At 33.0% G+C, this 21,514-nt stretch overlaps 2 protein-coding genes across 2 annotated transcripts in view; one reads left to right on the top strand and one right to left on the bottom strand.

The window, feature by feature from the left end:
- The window catches only part of LOC118742090 (protein Star-like), a 117,948-nt gene that overhangs the window by 87,822 nt on the left and 8,612 nt on the right, over positions 1–21,514 (bottom strand). The gene's annotated exons all lie outside the window — the stretch shown is intronic.
- LOC118742091 lies at positions 20,239–20,955 on the top strand. Its single transcript, XM_036474055.1, has 4 exons — positions 20,239–20,394; positions 20,460–20,515; positions 20,595–20,699; positions 20,800–20,955. The coding sequence occupies exons 1-4, from the start codon at positions 20,307–20,309 to the stop codon at positions 20,953–20,955; spliced, it is 405 nt and encodes a 134-aa protein (XP_036329948.1). The 5' UTR covers positions 20,239–20,306.

Raw genomic sequence — 21,514 nt, forward strand, 5'->3', positions numbered from 1 at the left:
ATTAATAATACGAAATGTATTGAGTACGTATGTAAAATTACCCTTTACCCTGGTAGCAAGCACTGTAGTTTAGATATGGGCAGCGCTATGATAAATGAGGTACTTCTGCTTGAGCATGGAAAAATGTGAAGATAATTTCATAATTATCTCTTTTTAAATAAGTACTTAAGAATATTGTATTTAGTGGTTGAGCACTTATTTAACATACTTAATTAAAATTATTAATGAGTACTTGAAAAAGTTACGTTGGAAAAATAAGAAAAAAAAGTAAACTGAGTGACACACTTTTTTGTTAAATGGCATGCGGATAACGCATTCTATTGGCCCATATTTTTTCTTAGCATTCTGCAATAGCTTTGAAGATACATATATACATTTTTGGAGAATACGACACAAAGGCTTAATTAACTAAGTTTTATAGCGACTTGAATTACGAACTGTAGCTGGGTAAATTTAGTAGTCTAGCAAATGGCATAGACAAACATATGAAAAAAAAAAACTGGCTAAAATTAATATTTGCAATATAATCTTCAGGCTTAAATTTTCTAATTTTTAGAGATAACCTAATTTAAAAATGGAAATATATACTCCTAAAAAAAAGGTGCTTAGAAACGTCATTGGCGATTCAGCAGAAAAGCCATTTTCCTACTAGCAAAATATGTTTCACTAAACCGTTAGACAATAAATAACTCGTCCACTGTTAAAATTTCTCAAATTATAAATTAACAGAACTGAATCTAAACAAAAAGCGGATACAACAGAAATATGTATATTTCATGAATTTTTACTGAAATAAATCAACTAATATTGAGTGCAGCTGTACTGATTTGGGGAAAATTTGAGAAAAAAGAAATGAAATAAAATAAAATAAAGAAAACGCTCTCAAATCGGTGGCGAAATTCCATTTTTTGATGATTAAGTAGCATTTGTAGTTTTAAATTTTATTTTCAGATATTTTTGGTTTTAATTCAGAAAACCGCTTTTACTATTTAAATTACAAACACCGGCGAGTAATTAATAAACAAACGCTACACCAACAGCAAATCAAGTACACATATCGAACGAACGAACTCTGCTCACGCCAACAATGAGATATGCCTGCGCAAGAAAAGCATAGAAACAACAGACCCAGCGACTGTTTTTCTATAAAGCAAAAGAAAAAAGAAAGCATACAAAGGTAATTTAACAACAAAAACAACACGAGCGATAGGGAAAACATTCGGCGGGCAGCTACTTTGAGCGTTTCTTATAGGGCAACATAAAAGGCAGAAGAATTGAAGGAAAAATATTTCACCAAGAAAATCGCAGCAAACAACCAACAAAAAAGCAATAAACTTCAAAACTATAAATACATAACACCAAAAGTTCCGATAGAGTAGATTTTCCAAAAAAGAATTCGGAAAGAAAAGTAGCCATAAGGCTAGAAGTAAGTCCAGGGAAATGCAATAACAATGAGGAGGAAATGGAGCAACAATGAGAAAAACAAAATTTTTTAGGGAATGTAAAAAAATGAAAGAAAATTATTCACTGTAGCTGGGAATGAAGCGTAGAGTAGTGAAATAAAATTTACTAATTGGTAAAATTAATAAAAAAAAATATAGTTTTTGATTCTTTGAATTTTTTAATTTTTAAGTTTAATTTTTCAGGTATTTTTCATAAAATTAAATAAAACAAGCTGAAATAAAAATTACTTTAACTTCCTTCTCGAATGAACTTTTTATTTATTTTTAGTTCTTTTATTTTAATTCTTATTTGTTATTTTTAATCCATATTTTCTTCATTTTATTTTTTGTTTTTCCCCTTTGTTTTATTATTTTTACATCATTTTATTTTTTTTATTTTTTGTATTTCATTTTATTTTTGGTTTTTGTTTTATTATTTTTTATTTCATTTTATTTATTTTTGTTGTTTCTATTTCATTTTTAATCTTATGTACTTTATTTTTTTCATCTTTTATCTCGTTTTATTTCTTTATTTCGTTTTATCTATTATTTCATTTTATTTTTGTTTTATTACATTTAATTTTGTTCAATTCTTAAATTAATTTTGTTCTATTTTTTATTTTAACATATACATATATGCAGTATATAGTATTTGAATTTTTAAATTGTTTTATTATTTATTGCATTTTCAATTTAATTTAATTAATAATTTAATTTAAATTAATTTAGTTAAATTTCGTACATTTTTCTATTTTTATATTTTTGAGTTCCTGGAAAAGGGCATGTAAAATATGTTATTGTATCCACTAAAATAAAATAAAAATCAGTGAAACAAAATAACAGAAAATAAAATACAGTAGATCAAAATAAAATTAAGGAATAAAAAGAAAACAAATAAAAAACGAGATAAAATAAAAAATTCCTAGATTGACTTTAATTTATTTCCTTTTAAATTTCATTTTTCTTCGCTTTCCTTTCTTTTCTTTGGATTTTCGTTTACCAGTTTATTTATTTTTTTAGTTTAAATTTGCTTTCTAAGTTTTTATAATGTAATTTCAAGCTTTTAATCTTCTTTAGGTTAAATAAAAATATAATTTTTAGGTAAAATAAAAAACATTGAACTGTTTTGTTTTATATCTGTTATTTAGTTATTTTAATTGTTTAATTTTATTTTGGAATTTTTTTATCAATTTTTTAGTTTTTAATTCTTTTTTCCCAAGTTGTGCTTTTGATTTTTAATTTTAGTATTTTAATATTTAGTTAGTTTTTTATTTCTTTTGCGAATTTTTGGGCTATTAAATTTACTTTTTAATAATTTTTTATTTTTTTTTTATAAACTTTTATTTTTTTTTATAAACTTTTATTTTTATTTCTCAAACAATTTTTTTTGTTTCTTCGTTTTTTAATTCCTAAATTTTTTATTTTGAAATTTCCATACATTCTTTTTAATTTTGGGTTATTTTCATTTCTTTCTTTTTTATACTGTCTAGCAGAGCTGTGTAATGATTGAATCAATTGAGTGTGCATTCTCATTTTTTTCGTTTCAAAATTGTGATTGTTTGATTTAAAAAATTTAACAACCACTCTTGAGATTGGTTACAAATTGTAAACACAAAATATGTAGTGTGTTATGGAATGGTTGACACCCATTCACATAGAGAATGTGAATGCAAAAAAAAAACTCAATCATGTATGATTGGACGTTTATGGGAATGCAATCTGTCATTATCATTCAGTACTAATACTATTTGTTGTATCAGGGTTGAAATTTTTGTACTCAAAATGTGAAACCAGAAGATTGCCATCTCCCTTAAAATAAGTAAACAAATAAATATTTGGTGCTAAAATATTTTTCTAAGTGTTTGGCCGAACTTCTGCTCAATCTTGAGGCATGAGTTCTGATTTTATAAGAAGAGTTTTCAAGGCAGAAATATACTCGAAGGTTTGCCATTGCGTGCAGAAGGACGACTGCTATTTTGGGCTATGATCTGACCAGGTATTTAACCATGGTCCTATGGAGTGGAAGTACGCACATGTAATCACTCTGCTACGGCGGCCGCCGTAAGTACATGCTATACATATCGTCGTTTAAAGTACAAAATCGCGTATCAAGAAAATGCAAAACCGCGTAATTGCATAAATTATTTTCTAGAGAGTAAAGTCACCCATATTTCAAAATGGTTATCTTTTTTATAAAGCAAACGTATTCTGGCTAGTATATTTCAGGACGAATGGATAAGAATTGAGCCAAGAGTTTTTGTGAGCAAATCCAATTTTTGGCAGCCAATGTCAGTCACACGGTTTTGAAGAATGACGATACGCGGTTTTGTACTTTAAACGACGATATATATGTACACATATTAGATTATTTATTCTCAAAATGCATGAAAACTATAGTATGCTTGCAAACAATTAATAACATTTTGTGATAAACAGTTTTACAAATGTATTTGCACTTCAAATTTGTATTTTAATAAAGTATTAATTAAATAAATTATTATTGTAAATTATTATTTTAATAAATAGATATAAAGATATTTATACTTGGCAACTCTTGGACTTTTCTTCATTTGTAACAAATGACAGACGTAAACAAAATAAAAAAATAATTGTATTTTTACAAATTTAAAGCAAACGGGCGTTCTTTACAAAAAAATGTAGTTATGGATCGAATTGCGCATATTTTTTTTACAATATCAAGTGCGCACAAGAAGTGTTAAACCACTAAATAGCTTAAAAAACGCTTTCAAAAATTCGAAACGAGAGTGAAGTGCAGTGTTCAATTGTGATCGAAATTGCAGGCAAAATGTGTGCGTGTGTAATTAATGTTTTACTTATTTGAAGAAATGTTGCCCGTTGTTATTAAAAATAAGGAAACCAAGACCCCCGATTGCCACTGGGGGTTACATAATACTTGAATAGCTCCTTAATTAACATGTGTTTGTTTTGAGCACGCACGGCCAGTTAAACAGGCATGTCTGAATCGATTTCCTTCATCATTCTTAGCAATTTGATGTGCATTTTTATTGTTATGTGTTGCAAACAGACATTTTAGGAACTAAATAGGTTCTAAAATCTCTGTACACAAGCGCACTTATTTTTAACAGTTTCCAGTTTATGTAATACTAATCAAAACAGCTTTTATTTATTTTATGTATTATGTGATTTCGGGAAGCGTCGAATACAAAAAAGGGCTGTGACTGGGTTTATGTAATTTGAAATTCTATTGATGATTACTAATAATAATAGAAAGGCGCTTACATATCGACACAACTAAAAATTTCATATATTTCAGTAGAGCCAATTAAAGATTTTTTGTTTCGTAATTTAGCAATAATATGTCTTGGAACGTAATTATTCCGGATTATATGCAGTCATACTGTAAGCTTTCAAATTATGTATTTTTCTAAACCTGAAATTTTGAATTGTGCCGTTATTGCAGAGGACCACCGACATATGTTAGGGCTACTCCTCCGATTGTGGCATGCGCCTTGGCGTTGTCGCACAAAGGGGAGGGACCTACAGTTTTACGCCGACTCCTGCCGGGGGACGACCACTATTACAAAAAACATTTTCTTTTTTTTTTGCCGGAACTGGGCTCGGACGCTCACCCTGCGGAATGGTAGTGCGCACTTCTAACCACTACACCACAGCGATCGCTTAATTAATTTTAATCATTAATCGCGATTAACCATTTATTCGTTAATTTTTAGTCATTCATTGACTAACATTTTGTCGACAATACTCGCATAAGATAGTCCCAAATTTTCACAAAAGAGAAAAGTGATTTTGTTCAAAACTTTTGAATGACGTGTTGACTGAACTTACTAATTCGGAATTTCTACTATTACTTATAGAGTAGGCTATTCATAAAGTCTGGGTAATGAAATAAAAATTTTTCTATTATAAGTTCCATAAATATAAGGAGACTTTTATTGTTTAATTTATTTTTTGCACATAAACTTGTATCTTGAACTTCTTTTTCCAAAAAGTGAGGATGTCAAAATTTCAATAGATATCGGAAAGAGATCTCCTAATAGATAAGTTCATGAAAATTATTCCAAACGAAAACTTAAAATTGATAAAAAAAATAATAACTAAATTTAACTAATTTATATTAGAGGTTTGAAGTTTATCCCACTGTAAGTATGAAATCTTCAGCTATGTGTTTCCATTGTCACTTTTTCGTAGCCATATCAACAGCCTGACAATTAAGAAGATTGTGACGTTTCATGCTACCATACGCAATATCTTAAATCCTTCAAATTTTATTATTAACCTTTTGTTTGTTAAAAACATTTTCTTCTTAGATTCGAAACTTGATCAAGCAAAATTGCCTTTGTGTTTGACTAAGAGATGCTCAATAAGCTCAGAATTGTAGTTCTCATTTGCATACATAACAATAAATTATTAATTTTTGTTTCACACCAACTCCAATATTGAATAGTAAAATATATTTTAATCTTACCCAAATAAACAACGATTTAGTTCAATGGTCAATCACATATAGAGTATAGGGTGGTAATGTGTTAAAGTTTCAAAGTTTTTAAACGTAAAATTACGGCTAATACCTTTTTAAGCGTTTTGTAATTTAACCAAAACTCATTAGCATCCACTCAAGCAAGGAATTATTTACTTTTCAACATGCATTAGCAGAGTGCACTTCTCTTTTGTTTAGAATTTGGTTGTCAAACACACCACATCGGATCTTTTGACAGATTTACCAGAATTTTCCACCAGGTAGCTTCTGACAAAGAGATGACCTTACGTACTCTCTTATTTGTCCTCTCAGTTGCCAGAAAACCAAGTACGATTTCCGGTAAAATCTGGAAATTCTGGTAAAAAATGCTAATTTCGGACTCATGCGGGTTCACAACTAAATAATATTGGGAATACTTTTGAGGTGTTTGAAGAGGGTTGCGACCTGTTTGAAACTAAATTTATTTATAATAATCATATTTTGGCCTTGCCACTTTTGCTAAGTTTTGGCCGAGCTTCTCCTCCGATTTGTAGCGTGCGCCTTTGCTGTCACACAAATGAGAGGGACCTACAAACTTACGCCGAACGGCGATACAATTTTTATGATGAGCTATTTTTTTTATTAAAGACACTAGGATTTTTAAAATATTTTCAATAAAATTTTATCAACCTAAATGTAAAGCTTATGCGAAGTAGTTATCTAATTTAATGAAAATTTTAAACATTTTGAAGATAAAACATGAATTATATTTAAAACGTAAATGTTAATACAACTGTTTTATATATAATCCCAAACATATGATATAAAATCGCCTCTACCAAAAAACTTAAATTGGGTAACGCCGGTTTGAATTTTTACAATTGAGCAATTGTCAAAAATCTTCCTTTTTATCAAAAAGTTATTTACCAGGGTGTCTTTGAACTAATGATTGGTACTGAGTTAAAGAATGCACACACATAAAAGATTGCAGCCTTTTCAATGCTCATTCAGTGTTAAACCTTTTTTTGATTGGGCATTGGTTTTTTCAATCTTGCTATGAATATGTTGATGTGTGAATTCATAACTGCTTTGAGAGAATGGAAAATTCAAAAATTTTAAACCTCAATCCTAAGCGAAGAATAAGTAATGAAAACTGGATAGAAAAAAATTGTTGATTTAAAATTGAAAATGATTTCACACTTACACAGCTCTGCTGTCTAGATAGCATAAATATCATAATTGGATAATTTTGTTGTTGTTTGAAGACATGAAATATTTTTATATATACATATATATCATTCAAGTTACTTACTTTATTCTTTTATGTTAAAAATGTTTTTTGGGCTCTCGAAAGTTATTGAAATATTAATCATAAGGAATGACAACCAAACGTATCATCTTGTGAATAGATTTGCCCTCTATACTAAGGAAAAAACTGATTAAAAGAAATTGACTTCACGTCACTATTGCTGATAAGTAATTCCATTATCTACTAACAAGTCCACTTGCTCGAGATCAGCCCCTTTCTTGACGCAAATTTTTTGCACAGTTCCTTCTGATACCTTTTTATTCTAACGCACACGGCTCGCCAAATTTCATTGAACCAATCAAATACTTACGCCGATACGAGCGACCTCAGCGCTTAGCAAATTCGTTTTTTTTTTTCAATTTGCAACTCAACTAATTTCACATTGAATTTGCTGACGAGTGCAAATTGCCAGCGAAGGTGACTCCACAAATTGCGACGACCAAGCATTTAAATGCAGTTAAGCGAATTTTGCGAAAAAGAAATGATCAAAAATAGAAGACATAAAATAAAAATAGAAATAGAAAACAGAATATAAGCGCACATGAAAGTACTCGTACACAAAATAAGTTCAAGTAGAAACTTGTTACCGGCTAATTAGTCATTAGCGCCTCTGAAATGCGATTTTTCACTTAGCAAGTAGAAGAACACCCACACAAAACTAGCCCAACACACCAGCACACACATAAACGCCGGCGGATATTTATACGCTAGGAAAGTAGCAAACAAACAAAAACAAACATTATAGATATGGTTTGTACAATCATAAGTGTATACGAGTATGTTTGTATGTATGACATTGCTCAAAAGCAAATGAGTCAATAAATCCATCAACATGTCAGCTGAGTGCGCGAAATCGGCTAAACTGGCCACTAAATTTGGGCAGCAAACAGTCACAGGTGGGGCACAGCTGTGCGCACCAAACTAAAAACAAATAAAAAAAAAGCCGGAAATTTCTTGCACGGGAAGTGTTGACCATAAAAGTCGCTGTCGAGTAGAGTAAATACAGAGGCAAAATGTGCGCCAGAAGTCCACACGACAGCCCACCGAAAATTTCATGGCAAATTACTTTTTTAGCTTTACAAAAGCCGCCGTTGACAGAGCAAAATATCTACAAGAAACTTCTCTTCATGTAAATTTCGCAAAGTGGCTTTTTATGAATGAAAATTTCAGCTAAATGTGAAATTCAAGCACAATCATAATCGGCTGTCAAGCGACGAAGTGTGCGCTGTTGTAGCCGAACTCGGCTGGTGATCACGGCAGAAACTTGAATTACAACTTTCCCCTTTACAGCACAACTCCGACAGCTTTAACCTGCTGACTCCCAAGCATCGGAAGCACAAAAAAAAAACGGCTACAACGAATGGAAATACAGGATACCCGGTTGTACAAAACCACAGCGCGCGCTCAGCATCAATGGAGGCTTACGTCATTAACCGCCAGCGATTGAAGGGTATCGAGACAAGTACTTAAGCTTGTAGCGTAGCATAAGCATAGACAAATTTAGTAAATCAGCTTGTAACACACTTAGCTACTCACGCGCAAAGAAAAAAAAAATGTTCCGACTCTTGAGACAGTCCAACCAGCCAGCCTTTTCGCGTCCAGCCTCCGCCTACCTCACTTGCCGTCCGACGACTGCTGCCTACCCACAGACCAAGTCTCCGTCAATTTGTCTTCCACAGTTGCTGGTTGTAAGTATATAATTTGCTAGTTGTTGATTGTCTGCTGGCTAGTTGTTGATTGTTCGCTGTTCGCTATTTGTTGTTTGTTATTTGCTCGGCACTGACTGCAGCTGTCTTGATGACAGTCAGAAGTCAAAATTGTGCGCTCTTCGCTGCGCTGTGCCTCCAAGCCCGCTCGCCTAAATGCTTAGCAATATTTATTAACACTGTTTTGTTGACTAATGATAATGTCTGGTTGTTTGTCCATTCATGACGTTTGGCTCAATTTTGTGCTCTTGCTTTAGCTGAATGCGATATTTCAATCAAATCAAATATTTCAGTTTCTTTCTTCACGAAATTGGTATGGTTTTTTATTGGCACGTCACCTCCATTTTTGAATTGTATACTCATTTTGCTTTGCTAATTGGATATCCCACTCTACTCTATCTTAGCGATTGCATCGTTATTGGCTGTTAATTGTGTTAAAATGTAACGGTAAAGCGACACTAAAATATGTTAACGGCTATGTGGTTGAGGTTGAGGTCATAACTGTCGCCGCGCCACATTCTTTGCCGATGATTAAATGGCTCATGCAAGCCATGAATCGTCGCTGGATATTTGGGTACAAAGCTTACAAAATTACGAGTTTTTATTGATACTATTACATATTTTATTGCGGCAGTAATAACTGTATATATAGTGCCTTTTAGTTTGGTATTTCACTCGGGAGCATACTTAGTTTGCAATTCTCGGTCAGGTTATGAAATTTATTTTATACCAATGAGTCCACTAAATCTTGTCAACGGTTATGTATTTTACAAGGATTTTTCTCAACAAGATCGTACCGAAACAAAGAGTTGTTGTTTAAAGTGTATAAAGCAGCTTGTGTGTAAAAGAGACAAAAGATGACACGATTTAGCCAAAGCGGGGTAACTACAGACACAGCTTTCATTCTCATCTCCGCAAGCTTTTACACTGATCTCTAGGCAGATTCTCTTGGCTGCCGTATTTGACTCTTCGTGAATATTTATCAGAGCCGAATACTCTCGGAAGTTTTACGATTGATATTATTTTGAAGCTAGTGCTTTGCAATTGCAAGCATATCAAGACAGTTTGGCTGCAAGAAATTTTTTTTAACAACAGAACGGCTACCATATTTGCCATCAGTTGCCTGCTGTACATTCTTCACGAGCTTCTTAAAAACTATACGTTCATTGGTGGAGAATGCGGAGCAACTCCGTACCAAGCACGAGGCTCTGCTGAAGATGAGATTCGGACGAGATCATGGCTCCACGGCTTCTGCACATCTTAACCTGTGTTAGACTTAATTTAAATGTAAGACGCCAACGAAAAGGTTCCAGTTAGTACTAGAATCCCTTAAGATGGAGAAAAAAAAAAACATTGGTGAGATTTATTTACGAAATTTTTGGAGTCCACATCTTTCGCCACCGGCTGGGTTATAGAGTACTCGGATTGGACCTGCCCTAGTCTTGCAGCCTCGCTAGAGCTCTAAATGCCCTAAAGAATTCCTCAGAAAGCTTTTTTTGGCGCAGAACTATAGTATAGATCCTCAAAAGATCTCTATGCTCGTCGCAGCGCTTAGTACAGCCTGCACATTTCGCTAGCCTTTCATTTCGGGAGCCTTTGTTTCTTTAGACGTTCGTTAGCCGAATCTGGAAACAAGGTTTCTTGTCAAAGTTCTAAAATATATCTCTTTAGTTTCGAAAGCTTTATCTAAGTATAACTCCACACTATATCGATACCTGAGTGGAAGATCGACCTATCTCAGCAGCCAGTTTGAAAACGCCCTATATCAGAAAACTTTTCAAGAACGCCCTATCTCAGCACATTTTCAATGTATTTTCAGCTGAGATAGGGCGGTTTTAACACAATTCTAAGATAGAGCGTTCTTCAACCAAATTCTGAGATAGAGCGATTTTCAGCAAAATTCTGAAACTCAGTCAAATTCTGAAGTAGGGAGGTCTTGAAAAGTTTTCTGACATAGGGCGCTTACGAACTGGAAGCCGAGATAAGTCGATCTTTCACTACGGTGTCGATATATGGGATTCAAGAATCGTAATCTGGTTGTGTAGGTATTTTATCACAAATAACACAGGTTTTAACTGATCCAGTACTAAAGACTGAGATCGTGGTTGTTGTTGTTGTAACAGCATACAGATTCCCCAAAAAGTTTTTAGGGACTGTTGCTGGAGTGACAGTCCTCGGCCAGATATACATAAATCTGGGTCGTTTCCGTTACATAGTCCCGACTGTCGTGGGAACGAGATCGTTTATTCTTTTGCTTGTTGTTATTTTTAAATAAATTAGAAATAATCATCTACTTAATGATGTACAATAAGTTCCTAAGTTTGCTGTTGCTAAGGGGTCATTTACTCCTTTTGGTGAAATTGTGCTCTTACGAAATTCTTACTGCTGCAGCAGGCTGATGGAAAATTTAGCGCAACTTGCGGAAATAGCTTAATTTATAAGCTGACTAATATGGTAGACAGACGGAGAAAATTAGTCGCATGGCCAGTATACTTTTTTTATTTCTTTTTCATTCTTTTTTTTATAAGTTCTATATTTTTTTTAAGTTACTTTCAGTTAGTTGTTGTTGAATTTTTAACAAAATTCATCTCTAAAAATTAAAATTAACTAATAGTAAAATAAGAAATGTGATATAAAATAAAGCAAATGAAAATAAAATAAAGTAAAATTAAATATATAAATAAAATAAAATAAAAAAATATAAAATAAATAATAAAAACAAAAAATTTTTCGCAATCGCTCCAACCGAGTATCGAACCTGGCAGCTACAGGCTTGTAGCTCGCAACTCTCACCACCCGGCTACCGCGTACGCGAAACTCGACTGCTTCGTTTGCTTACTTGTACAAAAGACAACAACTGGCCGTTTTTACCAGTGTTGTCATCGAAAATTTCCCGGATCCGAGTTAATTCCCAAAAATTTCGTGCATTTGTTCGGCTGCTAATGCTCATTTATAAGAGGGAAAATGCATGAGTTAAAGCAAATTAAGGCTGGTTATGCAAATAATCGAGCCCGTTTGTCTACCGTATAATGCTCATGCTTGTACTAGATGTACACAGCAACGCCTAACGTCTTCAATTAAATCATATTTAGCAACGTTTAATCATCGTTGCTAGATTTGCCGCTTCTCCACCCGCAATCGTCTTAGAACTCTTCGGCACTGAAGCTGTTTTTAATCACGTACTTCATATTCGTTTTCCTTGTTTTCTATTTTCTTTCAATTTTTGAATGTGTGCCTCTCATGTCTGGTCCAAATAATTTCAGTCTGTTGTGCAATTATTCAATTGTCCGCAACGGATAAAATGTGCAAATTTACATTCGTTTGAACTAAGCAGAAGTGTTAGAAATAGAAGAGTACATTTCAAGCCAAGATTTATTAAAATAGACAATTCGGAGGAAGATACATCTGTAAATCTGCTTGTAAATATGTTACGACTGATGACTTTAATTAGCACAGCTATCAGGTCAGTTACAAGTGGTTTCAAGCGGTTACAACCGATTTTAGATTTTATGAATGATTTCTATGAGTTCTTACTTTTCGATGTACATGCACTTACAACCTAAGTTAATTCATATTTTGTCGCACTGCCCACACCATGACGTCTGCGCAGCATCCCACTTGGATTTTCACTCATTGGCAAAAGTTGCGCTGGTTAAATTAGTTCATTCATAAGCAAATGTCACTTACAAAATGTTGCATACAATTAGTGCTTAGTCGTACCAATCACATCGCCACTGCTGCTGACCACTAAAGCGAATTGCTTGCTTAATTGAATGTGATTGCTGTGGTGATTCATCGAGTGTGCGACATGAAGGGATATTTTTTTGGATTTTTAGAGCGGATATTCTAAAGTGCTTAAGGTATGCCTTAGCGGATACGTACTTACTGGTATACTCCCCGGAAATGATCGGCATGAATAATAGGCTGGTCTGTTAGTGAAATGCGGAATAATATTTGCAATTTTATACCATACACTGAGAGCCTCTCAAAGCAATTAATAATAATAATAATAGATTGGCGCTTACACATATGTTAGTGTTTGGCCGAGCTTCTCCTCCGACTTGTGGCGTGCGCCTTGATGTTATCACACAAAGCGGAGGGACCTACAGTTTTACGCCGACTCCGAACGGCGATTGTATTTTTATGAGAAGCGAAGGACGACCGCTGTTTAGAAAAAACCTTTTTCTATATTTTTTGGGATGTTGCTTTGACCAGGGCTTGAACCCAGGTGCGGATGTGAGAAAGCGCGCACTGCTTACCACTACACCACAGCGGCCGACAAAGCAATTAAGAAAAATAAAAATAGAGCCTCCAATTTTATATGAATTCCGCATTCAACTTCAGTATAAAAAAATTCAAGTTCAACAAAGTATTTTCGAAAAGTTTTCTAAATATATTGAAGAAAATGCAAAACATCGTCAGCAAAAGAAATTACATAAAATCAACTCGAATTTTAAGCAACTGGAAACTTGCATTTTTTATACTGAAATTAAATGGGCAATAATAACCTACATACCCAAAAAAAATTTCTATAAATTCTGATTAAAACACTTAACATTTTGGTCATAATTATTTGAAATTTGTTTTAATTTCGCAAATTTTACACACAATTTTATGCTTTGATTAATTTTGCAAAATGGGCGTGATACCGCCCACATATACATACGTAAAACCACACCTACTTACCATGTAGCGGTAGTTTTCGGAAAGGTGAAAAAACTATATTAAATACTTGCGCCGGGTATTTAATGTTCGGCACCGCCCGAATTTAGAATTTTTGGCTTGCTTTTTTGTAAATTTCTTCAAAACAATTGTTAACCTAATGACGTGAAGAAATTAACCAATTCTAATATAAAAACCAACAAAATGAAATTCACACTTAAAATTTCAAACTTTTTTGTTTGGTATATATTTTTTTAACATTTTTCGAAGTCTGTTCGGGACATGATAAAAACATAGCAAGGTAGAACCGTTCTCTCAATTTGTCGGCCATGATTTTTTTTGAAGTTTGCCTACATTTTAAAATCATATAAAAGTGAAAATAAACAAGTAAGAAAGTCTAAGTTCGGGCGGAGCCGAACATTAAATACCCGGCGCAAATATTAAATATATGATTTTCACCTTTCCGAAAGCTACCGCTACATGGGAAGCGGGGGTGTATCAATTTTGAGTAAATTAGCGTCCTTAAATTTCAAAATATTGACGTTTAAAGCATTTCTAAAATATACCGTTATATGAAAAGCCATAATTTTAGTCCGATTTCAATAATTTTCATCGTTTTGCTTTTATGTAGCAAGCACAATAAAAATACCGAGTTTGGTACAAATTGGTAGAACGGTTACCGATATACATATATGTGATCATAAGTGGGCGGTGCCACGCCCATTTTCCAAAATTTTACCATAAACGTATTTCTTGGTAAAGAATTTTTGCAAGCATCAATTTTGAATAAATTGGCTTTAATATTTACTGATTTATCGAAGATTTCGTATTTCTCCAAATTACCGTTATATGAGATGTGGGCATGGTTATTGTCCGATTTTAAAAATTTTCGGCCATTTGGTATGCTGTACCAGGGTCAACAACTGTGCCAAGTTTGGAAGAAATTGGTGCAGCGGTTACCAAGATATACACATTTAACCATAAGTGGGCGTGTCTACGCCCATTTTCCAAAAATTTATAACATTCTTATTTTTCGTCTAAAAATTATTGTAAATATCAATTTTGAGTTAATAATCTTCAGTAGTTACTAAAATATCGCAGTTTTCGTATTTCTGAAAATTACCGTTATATGGGAGGTAGGCGTGGTTATTGTCCGATTTTGCCCATTTTCAATACCATCCGTCCTACGCCCGAAAGAAGTACACGTACCAAGTTTCGTTAAGATATCTTAATTTTTACTCGAGTTATCGTGTGCACAGACGGACGGACAGACGGACGGACGGACGGACGGACGGACAGACAGTCACCGCTTAATCGATTTCTCTTTTCATCCTGATCATTTATGTATAAATTTGTCTATATCTATCTCGATTCGTTTTGCCTGTTACAAACAACCGTTATGTGAACAAAGTTATAATACCCTTGTGCACAAGTGCGCTCGGGTATAAAAATTTAAAATTGTTCGAAATTGTTGTTGCTTGAGATTGAAAATGAAAAGGTGTGTGTGAGTTTGTGAGTAAATTTAAAAATTAAATTGTTTGGAAACGTCAAGAGTTTTAAAAGTGACTCTCAGCGGTTCTACCTTACTATATTTTTATCATGGTTCGGGATTTTTTAAAAGCGGATAAAAATATTATTTTTAATTGCATTATTTTATTTTTGAAAACGCTTCGCTCCCATAAATTTTTGAACAAATATTTAACAAAAAATTCTAGAAACATTATACACAAAATAATTTTTTAATTGTTTACTTAAATTTAATGACGCTATTTTTAATGAACCTACATGCCCGGCCTCCAAATAGAGATTAATGGTAGCATGTTCTACGAAAAAATCTTCCATAAAATTCTACTAAAGGAGTTTGAAGACAGTAAAAAATAAATGTTTGTGGAAACAAATCCCTCTTGCTGCCGGTTACACCAGCAAAGTAAGTGAAAACTGATTTTTTCTCTTCTGTCAGTTTTATATAAAATTAAAATAAAAAATAAATTTTCATTTAAATAGCTTTCGTTAAACTGGCTAAGGACGCAACCATTTCAGCATTATTCGGTTAAGTCGCTAGATGCCAGTTTAATTACACCAGACAAAAACAAGACTTTGCCTACTACTACTACTTGTAGCCGCTACAACAACAAGAAGACATTGCCTACATTTGTTAATGATTTTGGACTACAAAAATTCAAGAACTATGATGCTATTTTTCGGTTCAATTCAAATAAATAAATCATTTCTCAGTTAAATTAGTTTCGTGAAACAGACTGTATTTTTTTAATAAAAGTAAAATTATTTTATTTTTTTTTAATTTCTTGAATTTTTTTATTTCTTGATTTTTTTAAATGTAAATAATTAAGAACAATTTGCTCCAAATCGAGAATATGGAAAACATCCCTGCAAGAACAGTGACTATCATTTGACAAATCATTTGAGTGGCAAGACTGATAGAGATTTCTGTCACTGGCTACCTACAAGTTTCTATCAAATTCTAAAGGGCAGTGTGAAAAATCTGATGTAAACATTTGGTACAAATTCGTCCGTCTTCCTCCAACTTATGGCCTTATTTTATGGTCTCTTTTTAACCAACGCAAAATTTGCATATGTGTTAGTAAGATAAATGAGAATTCTCATTATCCCTCTCACATTAATGTCCCTGCAAGAACAGTGACTATCATTTGACAAATCATTTGAGTGGCAAGACTGATAGTGATTTCTGTCACTGGCTACCTACAAGTTTCTATCAAATTCTAAAGGGCAGTGTGAAAAATCTGATGTAAACATTTATGTACATGTGATCTTCCGTCTTCCTCCAACTTATGGCCTTATTTAATGGTCTATTTTTAACCAACACAAAATTTGCAAATGTGTTAGTAAGATAAATGAGAATGTGTTAGTTTCCATCACAAAATTCTTGTAGGGGTCCCTACAAGAATTGTATGATGGAAACTAATACATAGGTATTTTTGTTACTAACACATTTGAAAATATTTCTAATATTTTTGCGTTGGTTAAAAAAAGACCATAAAGCTCTTATTTTTACGATATTGCAAATGTGGATGCGAGAGTGAAACAACTAATATATTCGACAGAGTTGCATTTTTTATGACAGTTTAGGAGTTCGAAGAAAAGCGCGCTGACGCTTAAATTAAAAGGGATTGTGGCAGCGTGCAGACGTGAAATTTGAGCGAACATTAAATTGTTATTTAAAACAAATAAGAGAAGCGTGATAAAAATAAGTGAAAAAATGAAAAGACATTTTCAAAATTGTCTTTATAAAGAAAAAAGGACATTTGAGTCCAATGTTGAAAATTATAAAAGATTGCTAGAAGTGGAATGTGCGGGTAGTGAAAGTGAAGAAAATTCGAGGGCTTTTGTGAAAAGTATTCCCCTTATATCCACAAGTGAACCCGATCCTGTAGCTTCACCACCTGAAGAAGATAATGAAAGTCAGATCAGTAATTTTTTGGCCACCGATAGTTTGGATGCAGAACCCGAAGCGTTCACTTCTTTAGCTTTAAGTTTCCCTGCAGAAAATATTGACGCAAAGAAAAAGTGTGACGAACTTAAATCATGGGCTGTTAGGAATAATATTTCTCAAAACGCTTTAGAGGATTTATTGAGAACGTTGCATAAAATAGGAGTCAATGATATTCCCCTGTCTGCGAAAACACTATTAAATACCAGCAAAGAAAAGATAAATGTTTCAGAAATTTCGGGTGGTGAATTTTTGTATTTAGGGATTCAAAATTTTTTCTTTCGAGCTCTTTTAACTACTTAGACGGACAAACTGAAGTTTCTATAGATGTAGGTATTGATGGACTCAAACTTTATAAAAGTTCGAACAGAGTTTTATGGCCTATCCTGGGTTCAATTGTAGGGTTTCCTAATGTCAATCCCTTTATGATCGTGTGTTTTTCAGGATTCAAAAAACCAAATAATTTAGATAGTTTCATGTCGAATTTTTGTGCGGAAGTAAAGGTGCTTAGAGAAAATGGTGTTAAAGTAGGGTTTAAACAAAATGTATTACAATTTAATATCCGTCTGTTTGTTTGTGATTCCCCAGCTAGGGCTTATGTGACAGGAGTAATATCACACAATGGCAAAAACGGTTGCTCCAAGTGTTGCCAGGTGGGTGATTACAAAAATAATAGGATTTGTTTTCAGAAACAAATCGGCCCTCTAAGATCAGATACAAGTTTTAAATTACGATTAAATCCCTCTCATCACCTAGAAAATTTTAAAGTAAAAAAAGCATTTTAGAAGAATCAGGGTTTGGAATGGTGTCGCAGTTTCCCCTAGATAGTATGCACCTAGTCGACTTAGGGGTAACTAAGAAACTACTTAAACTTATTATTAAAAAAGAAAATCATACTATTATAAACAAGAAGCTCGATTTTATCTCTAAATATGTCCCATCAGAGTTTGTCCGCATATCTAGAAGTTTAGAAGAAATTCATAATTGGAAGTCGACTGAGTTTAGGCAGTTTTTATTATATACCGGAATATTCGTTCTAAAAGATTGTATCAGCAGTGATCAGTATTATCATTTTTTGTTATTGCATAGTGGTATTCGTCTTTTGTCTAATGAAAAATCTCACATAATTGAGTCCAATGTTTCCCAACAAATGCTACAAGATTTCGTCAATATTTTTGGAATTATATATGGTGATGAGTTGGTTAGTTTTAATGTTCATGGGCTACTTTACTTAGCAGATTGCGTTAAACAATTTGGGCCCTTAGACTCATTTTCAGCATACAGGTTCGAAAACTTCATGCAATAAAGAATGAACACGAAAAAAACTGGTCGCACATAACCAAGCATAGCTCGGTTAATCATAACATTAAAATAAAAATCGGTAGACACTTAAAAAGCTGGAAGCATTTTCCACCTTACTGCATCATTTCTTTTTAGTAACAAAATTCAGTGTAGAAACGAGGACCAAGAAAGAAATCGATCGCGAGTTAATATTGCGCAAAAAGCTGGAAAATCCCACCATGTTCCATAACGACATCGCAAAAAAGCTAAAATTTCCTAAGTCTACCGTTACTTATGTGCTTAAAAAATACAATGAATGTTTATCTTTAAAAAGGAACCCTGGTAGTGGCAGAAAAAAATGATTTGCTTGCGAAATTAAGGCAAAGGAAGTGTTATCTGCTTTTAAGAAAAATCCTGGACTTTCGGTAAGAGATGTCGGCAAAAAACTAAACATGTCGTCTTCGTATATACAAAAAGTATGCAAAACAGCAGGATTACGTTCTTACAAAGTGAATGCAGCAGCTAATCGCAACGGTAAGCAAAATTTGTTGGCGAAACAACGTGCTCGGAAATTGTACGACAGTCTCATACAAAAATTTGGCTGTATTGTTATGGATGACGAATCGTACGTAAAAGCCGATTTTAAACAAATCCGGGGCCGCGAATTTCACACTGCAAATAAAAGAGGCAATGTTGCAGATAAATATAAAAACAAAAAGTTTGACAAATTTCCAAAAAAGTTTCTCATTTGGCAGGCAATTTGCCAATGCGGCTTCAAAAGTGATCCTTTTGTATGCACTGGTACAATTAACCAAGAAATTTATGTTAAGGAGTGTCTGCAAAAGCGACTTTTACCTCTTATACGGCTTCATAAAGATCCAGTGCTTTTTTGGCCTGATCTCGCGATATGTCATTACGGAAAAATGGCTTTAGGATGGTAACATAGAAACAAAGTGTATTTTGTAGCAAAAGAGGTGAATCCACCTAATTGTCCAGAGCATCGGCCGATCGAAACCTACTGGGCCGTTATGAAATCCAAACTTCTTAAGACCCACAAAGCTGTAAAAACGCACAACAATTCAAAAATAAATGGCAACTGGTTTCCAAGGAAATCACTGAAACTTCTGTGCAAGGGCTAATGAAGGACATAAAGTCAAAATTGCGATCGTTTGCTTATTACAAAGAGAATTAACTTTTTTTAACAAATTTCAATAAAACTAAGTTTAGATGTAAATATATGTAAATATCGTTGAATTCCATTAATATATTTATGTTTTAGAACGTTTTAACTGTGACCAGTTTTTTTCGTGTACATTCTTTATATAAAAAAACTTGTAAGTAAACCCAACAAAATCCTTCAGCAAATATATCTCTAACCTATGAAGGTTATCAATATTATAAAGTCACAAGAGCCCAATAAAATGGTGTGCAAAATTAAAAAAAAAACTGAAAATTACTTCGAGTTGCCTGTAGAGTCGTTTAGCGGGCTTGGTATAGTTCTTGCTAGTGAGTTAGGTGACGAAAATACTTTTGTATACCTATCTTTTTCACAAATTTTCCCACTAATCACTAATTTGAGCACTCTCGTCTAAAATTTTAACATACATATTTGAATTAAAATTTAATAAAAATTACTAATTATAAATAATAACAATATAATTAATAAACACAATATTAAATTAAAAATTAGTTATCAGTAAATATAAGAAAATACATATAATAATTATACAATACATATAATAAAAATACAATAATAAACTAATAACGAACTATTAATAAATATAACATGATACATATAATAATTATTAATTATATAATATAATTTTTAATTATATAATATATTTATTTAATAATATATATTTTGTGTAATATACAAATGAGCTCATCTAACAACATATTTGAGACCCAAGACGAAAGTGGTAAGTTAACAGCAACACGGGTATAGAGTCATGCATATATGTAAGTATATATTTAAAATATGTACTTATGTATTTTTTTAGTAAACAATTCAATTATTGAGAGGCGACAATATGCTGTTGGAGGAGCAAAGGTCCAACAAGACACGGGTAACTTTTATCATAAGCTTTCGAATTAACTCTATTTGATTGGTTATTTACTTTTTGAATTTAAGATGTTCTAGAAGCCCTCAGGGAGATACGGGACAGGCTGCAAAAGATTGAGGAAAACGTAAGTTTATTATTCTAGGGGTGTTTTTTTTTTGTTATGCATTTTTAACGTTGCCTGTATTTTTTTCTAACCTTTTCAGCAATTCACCCTCCTACAAAATCAAAGGACGCTCAGCGAAGGGCAATCGTCAATGGTACACAACCAAACTCTTATCTGCGACAAGATAATTGCAATGGACCTCAAAGTAAGTGTTTGACATCCTTATGCTGGTTTCTTTTGATATTTAGTTTCTCGATTCTACGATTTATTAAAATATAATTTCGTAAAAATTTCTTTATTTTCAGATTGTTGAAAAGAGTGAAATGCTTGCACAAAATAAGGCAATAAGCGAGTGCAAGGTCATGCTCAAAAAGGCGACGGAATCGGTGTTCCGCATGACTGGTGAGACCCATGACAAAGAGCTGGACGACATCGCGAGCACGTTGCCGCTGCAGTCTTAGACGGCAGTCGCTGAAGTGGAGGAGAAACTGCAATGCCCGGAGTATGCCCAAGCAATGGTAATTAAATCAAAGATTTTTCTTGAATATCCCTTGTTGGAATCTACATAATTCCTTTGTTTTAATATTTTTTAAAGACGACATTCCTCCACAAAGTCAAAGGGGCATCTGAAGACGTCGCGACCATAATGCGAAATATTTTTTCTGACGAGCTGCTACAGGGGTTTAACTGGGACGGAAGGTGGGAGAAAAAGTCCCTTTGCAAGAAAATTAAAAAGAGAGAAAAAACCTAAAAAAACCCTAAAAATGAAATGAATTGACTTATTTTTTTTAATTATAAATCGTTATGTGTTTTAAATAAACCTTATTTTCAACAAATTGAAAGACAACTTGTAATACCTTTGCTCAATAACAAAAAAATATTACGAGATTTTGCGTAATTGAACGCTTTATCATTTAAAAACTTGTGAAAATACGTTAAAATTTTCTATTATTGTACAAAGTATACATATTTCTTAATTTATAGAAAATGTTTGCATCAACTGTGATTAACACGCGTTAT

This window comes from Rhagoletis pomonella, unplaced genomic scaffold (genome assembly GCF_013731165.1).
Source record: "Rhagoletis pomonella isolate Grant_MI unplaced genomic scaffold, Rhpom_1.0 Rhpom_scaffold_00006, whole genome shotgun sequence".
NCBI lineage: Eukaryota > Metazoa > Arthropoda > Insecta > Diptera > Tephritidae > Rhagoletis > Rhagoletis pomonella.